Source organism: Raphanus sativus, chromosome 5, assembly GCF_000801105.2.
Source record: "Raphanus sativus cultivar WK10039 chromosome 5, ASM80110v3, whole genome shotgun sequence".
NCBI classification, from domain to species: Eukaryota; Viridiplantae; Streptophyta; class Magnoliopsida; order Brassicales; family Brassicaceae; genus Raphanus; species Raphanus sativus.
In genome coordinates this window covers 17,342,586-17,354,858 of record NC_079515.1, presented here as the reverse complement: position 1 = coordinate 17,354,858, position 12,273 = coordinate 17,342,586, and the positions used below count along the sequence as shown (strand labels likewise).

The following is a 12,273-nucleotide window of genomic DNA, read 5'->3' as shown; positions in this document are numbered from 1 at the left end:
GGAAGAGAAGATGGTTAGTAGTCTCCTGATGCTCACCACACAGTTGACATGTACAGTCTGCTATCATTTTTCTCTTCCATAAGTTCTCTGCAGTAGAGATTGAATTGTGAGCTACTTTCCACCAAAAAAAGTTTAATCTTTGGCGGAGCATTAAGTTTCCAGATTCTACTACAGGCCTCAGTTAGAAGGTTTCTGTCCAAATTCTCTGTATTTGGGCTATTTTGATGTTGATTGAGATTGTGTAAGAGTTTGTAACCTGATTTGGCAGAGTATTGACCATCTTTTGTAAAGATCCAGATATTAGAGTCGCCAGCGCCTGTAATGGATAGCCTTATGTTCTTGATAATCTCTATATCCTCCGGGTCTACAAAAGAACTTAGTTTATTAGTATCCCACCACATGGTTTCAGCATTGAGAAATTCACTAACTTTTGACTTCAGGTCTATACAGTTGGTTAAGCTTTTTGGTGGTCTAGGAGGGTTTGTAGGTAGCCAATTATCCAGCCACATATAAGTTTGTTCTCCTCCTCCTATAATCTTTCTTATTCCTGATTTTAGAAGTTCATTACCTTGCAATATGCTCTTCCATGCATGACTGGCATTAGATTTTATCTTGGCTTGTAAGAGTCCAGTCTTTTGGAAATACTTTGACTTGTAGACTCTGCTGAGCAACGAGTTTGGATTCTGAAGAATTCTCCAACTCTGTTTTGCAACAAGAGCTAGGTTAAAATCCTTCAGGTCTCTTATTCCTAGTCCACCCAGACTTTTGGAGTCTACAATTGTACTCCAAGCTATCCATGGTATGCCTTGTCTGTCCTTGGCGTTTGACCACCAGAATTTTCTCATGGCTTTTGTCATCTGATTAAGTACTCTTTTTGGCAGAAGGAAGCATGACATACTATACGCTGGGATAGCTGTAGCTACGGCTTTCAAGAGAACTTCTTTTCCTGCAGGGGATAAGAAACGAGTATACCAACTGCTTATTTTTCTCTCAAGCTTTTGAGTAATAAAATCAAAGGCATTGCACTTATTTCTGCCTATGAATTCAGGGAGACCTAGGTATCTACCAAACCCAGCTGTTCTGTGGATTCCTGTATATTCGCTCAAGTTCTTTTTTTCTTCCCTGCTTAAGCCTTTACCAAACATAATAGCTGATTTATTAAAGTTTACAGCCTGACCTGAAGCTTCTTCATAGTTTTGCAGGATTTGTTTTAGCTCTCTGCATTCTCCTTCCTCAGCTTTACAAAATAGTAGTGAATCATCTGCAAAAAGTAAATGAGAGATTGCAGGGCCAGACCTACTTGCCTTAAAACCATGAAGTTTTCCGAGTTGGATACTATTTTGAATAATAGAGGATAATCCTTCAGTACATAATAAATAAAGGTAAGGAGAAATGGGGTCGCCTTGCCTTATTCCTCTGCTCGGTATTATTTTTCCAACAGGGTTACCGTTTATTAGTATTGAATATGAGGCAGAGCTGATACATTTCATTACCCATCTACACCATTTCTCATTAAAGCCTAGGCCCTTCATTATATCGTCTATGTAGTTCCATTTTACTTTGTCAAAAGCTTTACTTATATCTAGTTTTAAAGCCAAAAAAGGATGTTTTAGTCTTTTTGTGCTCAGTGAATGAAGAAGTTCATGAGCAATGAGTATATTGTCAGTAATGAGTCTGTTTGGAATAAAAGCTGTTTGATTTTCTGATATTATTAGATGAAGCCAGGGTTTTAGTCGGTCTGCTAATACTTTAGATATCAACTTATATGCAACATTGCATAAACTGATTGGTCTAAAGTCTTTAGGGCTTGTAGGAGAATCTATTTTAGGTATGAGGCAAATGTGGGTTTGGTTCATTTCATTGTCTAGATTTTCATGATCAAAGAAAGCTTTAGCAAAATTTAATGCACCTGTTTTTATTGTCTCCCAATGATCCTTGAAGAAGCCTGGATTTAATCCATCTGGGCCTGGAGCTTTCTCTCTATCCATTTGTCGCAGAGCCTGGAAGAGTTCTTCTTCTGAGACAGGTTTGGTGAGGTCCTTGTTCATTTCTTCTGTAACCTTAGGTTTTATATGCTTCATGATCTCTTCAGTTGACCTGTCCGTGTTAAGAGAGTAGAGATCAGTGAAGTAGTTTATAAAGATTTTCTGGATTTCCTCTTCAGATGTACAGATTTTCCCAGTATCATCGCATATTGCAGTGATGCGATTAAAAGATCTTCTTTGTTTAGTTTTTAAGTGGAAAAATCTTGTATTTTTATCGCCCACTCTTAACCATAATACTCTACTTTTTGTTCTCCAGTATTCTTCTTCAAGTTTATATTCTTTAGCTAGTTTAGTTTTTATAGTATTTATATATGCAAAATCCAAGGGATCAGAGTTATACGCTTGTTTTAGGAGATTCTTCAGCTTTTCAATCTTCTTTGCTGAGTTTGCTGCAGATTTTGACTTCCATCTGGCAAGACTTGATCGACATCTTTTGAGTGCTATATGGAAGCGACTGCCAGGTAAACTCTGACACTTTGTCTCCCATGTGAGCTGAATCTCCTTCTTGACTTCTTTGTTGAACCTTCATCTATTATCGTATCTGAAGAGCTTTGTTCCTTTCCATTTTCTGTCACCTGTATTAAGGAGAAGTGGTTTATGGTCAGAACCTATCCAGTCAAGTAGCTTAACATATGCTCTTGGAAACATGTCTTGCCACTCAGCTGTGGCCACCACTCTATCTATTTTAGATTGTATAGTGTAGTGTTTCCTGTGTCCCATCCATGTGTACTGACCTCCCACAGTCTTTAAGTCATAGAGACCCAAAGTATTGAGCATTCTCCTAAACGTATTGAAGGTGTACTCAGCTCTTCTCGGACCTCCGTTTTTCTCTTCATTGCTTTTTATATCATTGAGATCTCCAAGGACCACTCTAGGTTTGTTGATGAAGATTCCAGCTTCTGCCATACGGATCAGCTTCTTCCAGTGCAGGTTTCTCAGTCTCTGATCCGGATTGCCATAGATGTAGGTTATGTAGAAGGTAGGAGTTCCTGCTTCCGAGATGCATATATCAGTTTGATGAAGTGAAGGCTTCTTCATAAAACTCAAACTGATATGATCTTCCCAAAAAATAGCTAACCCTCCTCTAAGGCCTTCAGAGGGTAAAACATAGCTATGAGCATAGCCTAGCTCTGTTCCGATACTTTTTACATACTTTATTCCATTTTTAGTTTCAGTGAGGAACAAGACATCAGGTTTAGAAGACTTCCGGATGTCTTTTAGGTATGGAATTGTCAAGGGGTTCCTCTTTAAGCCTTGACAATTCCAATGTATTACTCTCATGGCTCCGGTGGTGGTCTTATGGCGACCACCAAGCCATCCTCATCGTTAGTCTCTTCAATTCTTTGTCTTCTAGCTGGGTAAGAATCTTCATAGATGATGTCTTCGAACTTTCTTTTTGATCCTCTGTCTGCACCGGAGGTTGAGCCTATCTCGAAGGTTGTGGTAGGGCAAGAGATGCCTGGGATAGATACTGGAGTTCCTTGGTTGAGAAGAAGTTGGGTAACATCCTGCATATACTCAGCTATATGGATTTGATCCAAGTTTTCCTCTTCGTCATGATCAACTTGTTCTATTGGGCTTTCTGCCTCCTCTTTTTCAACCATTAGTTGCTCACCTTCAGCTAAGGCTTGCTCTTGATCCTGTTGTTGCGGATTTATTTGCTGGCCTAATTGTTCTTCTTCATTCTGCTCAATGAGTTGTTGAGGCTGAGGCAGAACATGACCACATTCCATTCTTTCATGTGTTAGTCGTCCACAAGTCACGCAGAACTTCTTTAACCTTTCGTATTCAAAACGGAGCAGTACTTGATCCCTTCCTTCTTCAAAGTGGATGTATCTAGTGAAGGTAAGCGGCTGGTAAGCATCGAATCTTATTCTAACCCAAACTTCTGATAAGTTATCCCTTGTAGGCTCCACTATTCTAAGACCTTCCAGATGTCCCAACTCTCTTCCTATTTCTTCAACTACTTCTTGGTTTCGATATTCATTTGGAATGTTGTAGATTTGAACCCAGAAAGATATTGTGGTAAGGAAGTTTGGGTTTCCTCTTCTATACCAAGGATCCATAATAACCATCCAGTCTTTAAAGGACCAAGGACCTCTATCTATTACAGATAAGAGATTGTGCTCCTCTGTAAAGAAGAACTGGATTGTACCGTCATCGTTTATTTGGCCTCGTACACGATCATGAAGTCTCCAAGCTTTCGGAAGTGTGTTGCGCATTCCAGTGAGGTTTTGATGCGCCGGGTTTAGTCCTCTAACCACCAGACTGAGTCGATTCGCTGTTGCGTTTCTTCGCTGGGTATCTCGCGAGAGACGAAGAGGTTGAAGATTTGACCCAATGTTTAAATTTTGCATTGCTTTCCAGAGATCTCTGTCCATCTTGCTTGGATAAGTTGTGATAGTGAATTTTTATGGTAAAAGAAGAAGATTTACCGAAGGAATCGGATTGAAATCGCACAGAGCGAACAGTAAAATCCTTGTCGCCTTTTTCAGGAACTTTCGGGAGAAGCCAATGACCTGTTGTCTTTTTATTTACAAATGTCCGATTAATCTTTAATATTGGCATATGTAATTTTAGTGACAAATGATTCTGGTGTTGAAAAAGGCTCTTAAATTCTTTAATGTTGTTTGGTGGGAAAACAGCCATTTCATACCCAGTATATCGCAATATGTTCAATTCATACACGATTTATATGGCCGTGCAAAAACATACCTAAACTTATATGATCGTGCCAAAACATACCCAACTTATAATATTTTGGCAAAATCATATACCAGTCGCCAAATCAGCTGCCATGTCATCTACTTTTGTTCACGTGGATGCAACGTCAGCTAATTTTGCTGACGAAGATGCTATGTGTATAATTTTTTTAAACTAAATAATTTTGTTATAAAAATATTTTTTTATAGAAAATGTAAGATTTTATATTTTTTATTATTTAGTCAAATTAACAAAAGTTATTTAATTAAATTTTAATCTTATATAATAGATATATTCGTAAATGTTTCGATCCAATCAAAAACCGTCCTTATAAGAGTTATATATGTATTGTAATGATTCAAATCCAATACTAGTGTTGGAGACGTGTTACTCTTGATTTAATCATGGTTGTGTTAATCTAAACTTTTTAAATGTAAACAACATACTCATGATTAATAAAACGTAACATGATTTATAAAGCGTAACATAATTTATTTTTACGCTTTACTAATCAAGGGTATGTTATTTAAATTTAAAACAATTAGATTTAATGTAAATAATATAATCATGATTAATAAAGTGTAACATGATTCATTTTTACGCTTTATTAATCATGAGTATATTATTTACATTTAGAATTTAGATTAACACAACCATGATTAATCAAGAATAATACGTCTGCAACACTAGCATTAGATTTGAATCATTAAATACATATATAACTCTTGTAATGACGGTTTTTGATATGATTGAAATATTTACGAACATATCTCTTATATAAGTTAGAATTTAATTAAGTAATTAATTAATTTGTTACTTTTACTAAAAATATATAAATTTTATATTTTCTAAAATTTTATTTTTATAACAAAGTTAAATATTTTTCTAAAAAATATTATACACATAGCATATTCATCAGCAAAATTAGCTGACGTTGCATCTACACGAACAAAAATAGATGACATGGTAGCTAATGTGGCGACTGGTGTATGATTTTGCCAAAAACTATAAGTTGGGTATGTTTAGCATGACCATATAAATTCATGTATGTTTTGACACAACCATATAAATCGGGTATGAATTGAACATATCGCGATAGGTTGGGTATGAAATGGTCGTTTTCCCGTTGTTTGGTTTATAAACTCACTTAAATTCTTTAGCAGATGAGATATTTTCGTGTCGACGGAGGTTCTTTAAGTGCTGATAAAAACCCTTTAGTGCTGAATACGGGTGGGCAAAACATCCGGAAATTATGATTCGATCCGTTATTCGTTTCAATTCGATCCAAAAATCCGAATATCCGTAACTTAAGGAATCGAAACAAATACTAAAATCCAATATCCGTCAAAGACGAAGCAAATCACAAATACTAATATTTTAGAAACGGATATCCGATCCGATCCGTTATATACATATATATGTATACATGTTTATAAAATTATATAATATATATACTTTTATATCTCTATATAAGTTTAATAATGTTTTTATTCGCTAAATTAATTATTTAGTTATTAAAAATTTTGAAAGTATGTATTTTTCAAAAAATGTTATGGAAATATTATTATTTTATTTCAGATTTTCTTCTTTTTCTATTATTTTTATTTATTTTTAAATTTTATTATTATTTTTTACGGATCGAATCGGATATCCGACAAAATTTTGGATATTTGCAGATATCTGGAACACCGGATATTCGAAGAGTTACAGATCGGATCGAATCAAAAAATCAAATACTCGTAGAGAACGGATCAGATCATGGATATCCTTAAGACTCCGGATATCTACTATGTGTCCATCCCTAGTGCAAAGCAAAGTATTTTTAATAGTAAATAAATGATATAAGTTATGTTATAAGAGCATGTCCAATCTATAGTTATTTTTTATTTTAAATGCTATAATAGGGGATAAAACCATTCTAACTCACCTCTATTTCTTACTCTAAAATAAAGATTACTATCTCACCTCTGTATCTAAGAAAATAAAATAACATTTCTCTATAATAGAGACATTACTTTTTATTTACATTTCTTTTATAATAGAAACATACTTTTTATTTACATTTCTTTTAACTTTTTAATGTAACAATTATAACCAAAAATAAATACCTTTTTGGTGAATTGCACTTTTTATATAAATATGATTATATATTTTATTACATAATAGTTTTTAAAGGAATATTTAGTTCAAATTATATCATAATATGATGAAAAGTTCAAATAAAATTGGGTTAGTTTATAACTTTCACAAATAAGAGGCACTATTTGTAAATTTTAAAAGTAATATATTATGTATATTCCTTTTTAAAGTAAGAATAAAAAATATATTAGAGATAAAATCATCTCTATTATAGAGTTTCTTTATTAGAAAGGAAAAAAGAATAGAGAAGTATATTGAAAATGGTCCTAGAAATGCGATTTAGAGAAAAAATAATATTTTCTATAATAAAATAAATTATGGCCGACGGGTGGATTTCCACAGCCACCGTCGGTCCGGCTTTAGCTTTAGATTAATCTTTAGTTTGTGTTTTTTTTGTTGTTTTTCTCTGTTTCGATCGGGAGGAGGAGAGGCTATCGGGTTTCTTCTCCCGTTGTTTAAGTGTTGTTTTTGACTCCGGGATGACGTGGTTTCTACAATCAGTTGTCGCCGGCTTATGATCCCGGGGGGTAAAGGCTCACGAAGCTTTGCGTCGCCGGCTTTTGAAACAAAATCTGTCGAGGTGGTGAAGGAGGCAAGTCGCGTCTGAGATTGAAGGCGTCCGTGTGTTTTTACCGGTGGATAGGGATGAGATCTTGGGACGGACCTGAAGATGCTCTCCCTTAAAAGAGTCCAGCCGGAAAAAGGATGGGTAATCGATGACTCCGGGGAGCTCCGGCGAAACTACTGGTGGTTTTCGTCTCCTCCGGCGATGTTTAGGGTTGTGGGTCACCGAGTAGTGACCGGGAGACGCGTGCCTAGATGATGAGTCTGGTTGTGACACGTGGTTCGTGTGGTGTCACTTAGATTTGGAGATCGGGCTTCAGGCCCATCGTTTTTTCTATCAGTTTGCCCTCTTTTGGGCTTGTATGTTTTTGGTTTACTGGGCTTTAGACCCATTAATAATATATTACTAGATGGAAAAAAAATTATGGCATTCATCCATTATAGAAACACATTAAATAAAATTTATATTTGTCTTAGAAATTATCTATTATATAGAGAAAATAGAATAGGGTAGACATACTCCTAACTTATAATTTTTCATCTAGTCAAGATCGAAGTAAATAGGTTTTGAGTTGAACAGTTAAAAATGTTGACTGATACAATATCAAAACATAGTTTATAATAGTTGTTGATTAAAATTCATTTGGTTTCAAGTTACCACAATTCAAAGTCACTAACTTTCTATTTGTTATCAGAGAAACCTGTTTATTTTTACCATAGTATAAATTAGGAATGGGTATACAGTTAAACTCTATAAATTAACAGTATTGAAGTTATAATAATTTATTAATTTATAGAGCTATTTATTTAAAGATTTTTTTTTATTTTAAACTTATATTAAAAATATATATTTAAAAGAAGAAAAGAATATTTTATTCCATAATATTATATATTAACTAAATCTGTATAGATTTGAATTTCATCTATTTTACGACATTATTGATACAATTATGTATGTTGAATACATATGGAAGTATACAAATGAGTTTTAAATGTAATTTGACAAATTAACACCAAATATAGAAATAATAAAATAAAATTGGAAACAATTTTTTTTAAAAATCAATAAGATGCTTTATTTATGTATATATAAAATTTATATATATCATAATTATTAATTTATAATTTCAGTGGGACCATATATTTAACTAGGATTTTTTTAAATGTTTTTATCTTATTGTTTTATCGAATTATGTTATATTTTATACCAGCCCAATTTAAAACCAGAAAAACTATTAATTTATTATATTTATTAGTTTATCGAGTATTAATTTATAGTAATTAAAATTCCAAGTCCGAGATCTTAGCCAAACTCAAATTGAAAAACCTGATCGCACTTCGTTTTTCTTTAACATCAGAAAACTATTATATTATTTCACACTTCGTTTCCAAAAGATGCAAATATTAGCGAATAACGTTATTTTTACCATATGGTGTTCATATTTCAAAATATACATCTTAAGTTGGAGAAGATGATTCCACTTGTTACCTTCCAAGCTGAAGCATTATCCCGTCATACATAAGTGGAAAGATAAATCAACTTTTAAATATAATAATAAATTATATAATCACCATCTAGTTGTGGATTTTGATAGAATTATGAGAGTTTAAATGAAGAACATGAAAAACTTACAAGAACAATATGCAGAAAAAAAAATTTCAATAGAGAGAAAAAGAGTGAGGAAAAATGATCCCTTAAATTTTATAATGGTGGCCACAAAATTATAATTAGGTTTATCTTTTTTTGGACAACCAAAATAATCGAAATTACTGTTCATGGAGTTACTATTCACCGAGTTACTGTTAAGCGAGGTAATTTTCATTATTATCACTTCATGTCAACATTCTCCCTAAAACTTAACCATATGAAGTAGTCATGTTTGGAAACCATGAAACATTTCTTCATTAAACCTTAGTTTGAAAAAACTATTTAAGATAAAAACAATACGACGGAAAACAAGTAGAGAACAATTAATGATGAATAGGATCAGAGTGATGGTAGATCTATGAGTCCAAGCTTTGGGTGAATGAACTCACACACTTTAGTGTTTGCTGGTTTGGTGAAGATATCAGCCAACTGATCTTCGCTTCTTGTATAACTAGGAAGAACGATTTCCTGCTCTACTGCTTACCTGATTTTATGACAATTTACCTCAATGTGTTTGATCGTTTTATGGAATACAATATTAGATGCTATGTGAATTGCTGTCTGGTTGTCGCAATGCATAGTGAAAGGAGAAAACTGTCTCTAATTGTGAATTTTGATAGAATTATGAGAGCTTAAATGAAAAACATGAAAAACGTGAAAAACTTGCAAGAACAGTATAAAGAGATGATGAAAAATTTCAATAGAGAAAAAAAGAGAATGAGAAAAAATGATTCCCGTAATTTTTACAATGGTGGCTACAAAATTATAAATAGGTTTATTTTTTTAGAGCAACCAAAATAATCGAAATTACTGTTCACGGAGTTACTATTCACCGAGTTACTATTCATTGAAGGTAACTTTCAATATTATCACTTAATGCCAACACTATATTAGTTACCAATTGAACAAGGTGTTATTGATGGATACTTTGTAATCACTAATCACCACTCCCTCTTACGAGTTGAGAGTTATAAAATCCACTTTCAAATACCATTAAACTAGATGATAACTCGTACTTTGCAGAGTGAATTTTAAAACTATATTGTATTTAAATATAATAAAAAGTAGCTATTTTGTTATCAATAACTATTTTTAGATTTGATTAGGAGTGGACATTCAGGTACCATTTGTTCGATTCAGTTTGTTTTGGTTCGATTATGTTCTAATTTTTACGGATTCGATCCGGTTTGGATCTAGGGTTTGGGTTTGGATTCAATTATCACATTTAATTTTGTAAAAATAAAATAAAATTTCATATATATTTTAAATTTCTTAAAATATAAAAATAAAATTACATATAACATATAAATATGTATAATGTAAGCTAAAATACTTAAACTTAACATAGCTTAAATATTTGGATAGAAATCAGTAAATATTTTATATATTGTATTTTAAGTATCGTTTAACTATTTTAAACATGTACTTTTAACTATTTGTATATATTTACAAGTATTTTGGACAACTTAAAAACATTTATATATTTTTTATATTCTTGTATAGATTAAATTGAAAATCATTAAATTTGGTTTGAATATATTCGGATACCCGAAATATTTCGTTTCGGATCGGGTTCCGTTCTGGTTCTCTAGATACCAAATTTTGAACCCGTTCGGATATCTAACCAATTTTGATTAAAGTTATGTAATATTTTTACGAATTAGATTTGGTTTGTTTTTTATTGGATTTTTCCCAAGACTATATTTTTTTATTGTTAACAAAATTTAAACAAAAGTGATTATGGCATATTGATTTTGGTAATGCAACCATTTTTATACCAAAACACATTCTTCTATAGGTGGCCTATTTAGTTAATCATTAAAAATAGTTATAGGTCCATTTAAGAAAAATAATGGGTTAAATTAAAGATAACGTTACCATTTCAAATTATCAATTGACATTATTCTATGTCGGTAACGAATACAAAGAGGGTAAAGGTTAGGAAAAAAAAGAGGGTTAACATATTTATGTATTTTTATGTTGTACAGAGTTTTAAACTTATATTAATATACATATATATAATATTAATATCTCAATAATTTTCAATGAAAAATTTTAAATTAACATTTTTATATTTTTTATATATTAGATAATTTAATTTATATATATATATATATATAATATATATATATATATATATGAATAGCAATTAATGAGATTTCATATTCATACGATTTATGATTATTTGTATATTGTTTAAAAAGAATAAACCATTGATCACAAATTATCAATGTGAAACTTTTAGCCTTTAAGTAATTTATAGGCGTTTAAAAAAATTCAAAATATAACATATAAGGTAAAATCTATTTTTTTATTATATGCTTAATGTGATTGTTTAATTTCTTTTAATAATATAAAATTAATCAAACAAGAAAGAAGATACAAAAATTGTAATCAAATATGTATGATTTATAATCATTAACTAGATCTTGACCCGTGCGACCGCACGGGTATTAATTTTCTGTTTTAGTTTTTATTTATTTATACTAAATGATGTATTTGTAGTACTTGATCGTTTTACATTGACTACATTAGGAATGTGTATTTGGATACCCACTGATTCGGTTAAAATCTATTTGGGTTTGAGATTCCCGAGTTTAAAGATTTCAGCAACATTCAAATATTTATAAATTTTGGTTTCGGTTTGATTCGGATATTTGCGGGTTCGGTTCGAATACCGATAATCCATTTGAATTATTTTAAAATTTTTCAAAATTTATATATACTTTAAATTTCTCAAAACATATAAATTTGAGTAATGTAAGCCAAAATATCTAAATTAAAAATAAAAAACAGGTTGAACTTCAATATTTTGGATGAAGAATAAATATATATTTTGAATATTTTTGGTGTTTGATTATTGTTTATCTACTTTATATGTTTAGTTTTGACTATTTTTATATTTTCAAATAGTTTAGACAACTTTAAGTTGACAAAAAATAACAACTTTAAAATATCATTAATTGTTGAAGAATAAAAAATAAAATACATTAATCTAACTAAAAATACAAACATTAAAATATGAAAGAAAAAAAACACATTAATCTAACTGAAAAAGACAACCATTAAAATAGGAAAGAAAAAAAAACACATTAATATAACTGAAAAAGACAAGCATTAAAATAGGAAATTCAATTTAATTCTCAGTGGCATACAATTGTAAATAACAGTGAA

The 12,273-nt window shown here is 31.5% G+C and overlaps 1 protein-coding gene across 1 annotated transcript; it reads right to left on the bottom strand.

Annotated features, from left to right (window-relative positions):
- Positions 1-3,322: 3,322 nt before the first annotated feature.
- On the bottom strand, positions 3,323-4,426 carry LOC108858389 (uncharacterized). The gene has a single exon (XM_018632324.1). It carries the CDS (start codon positions 4,424-4,426, stop codon positions 3,323-3,325), a length of 1,104 nt encoding a protein of 367 aa, XP_018487826.1.
- Positions 4,427-12,273: the final 7,847 nt, after the last annotated feature.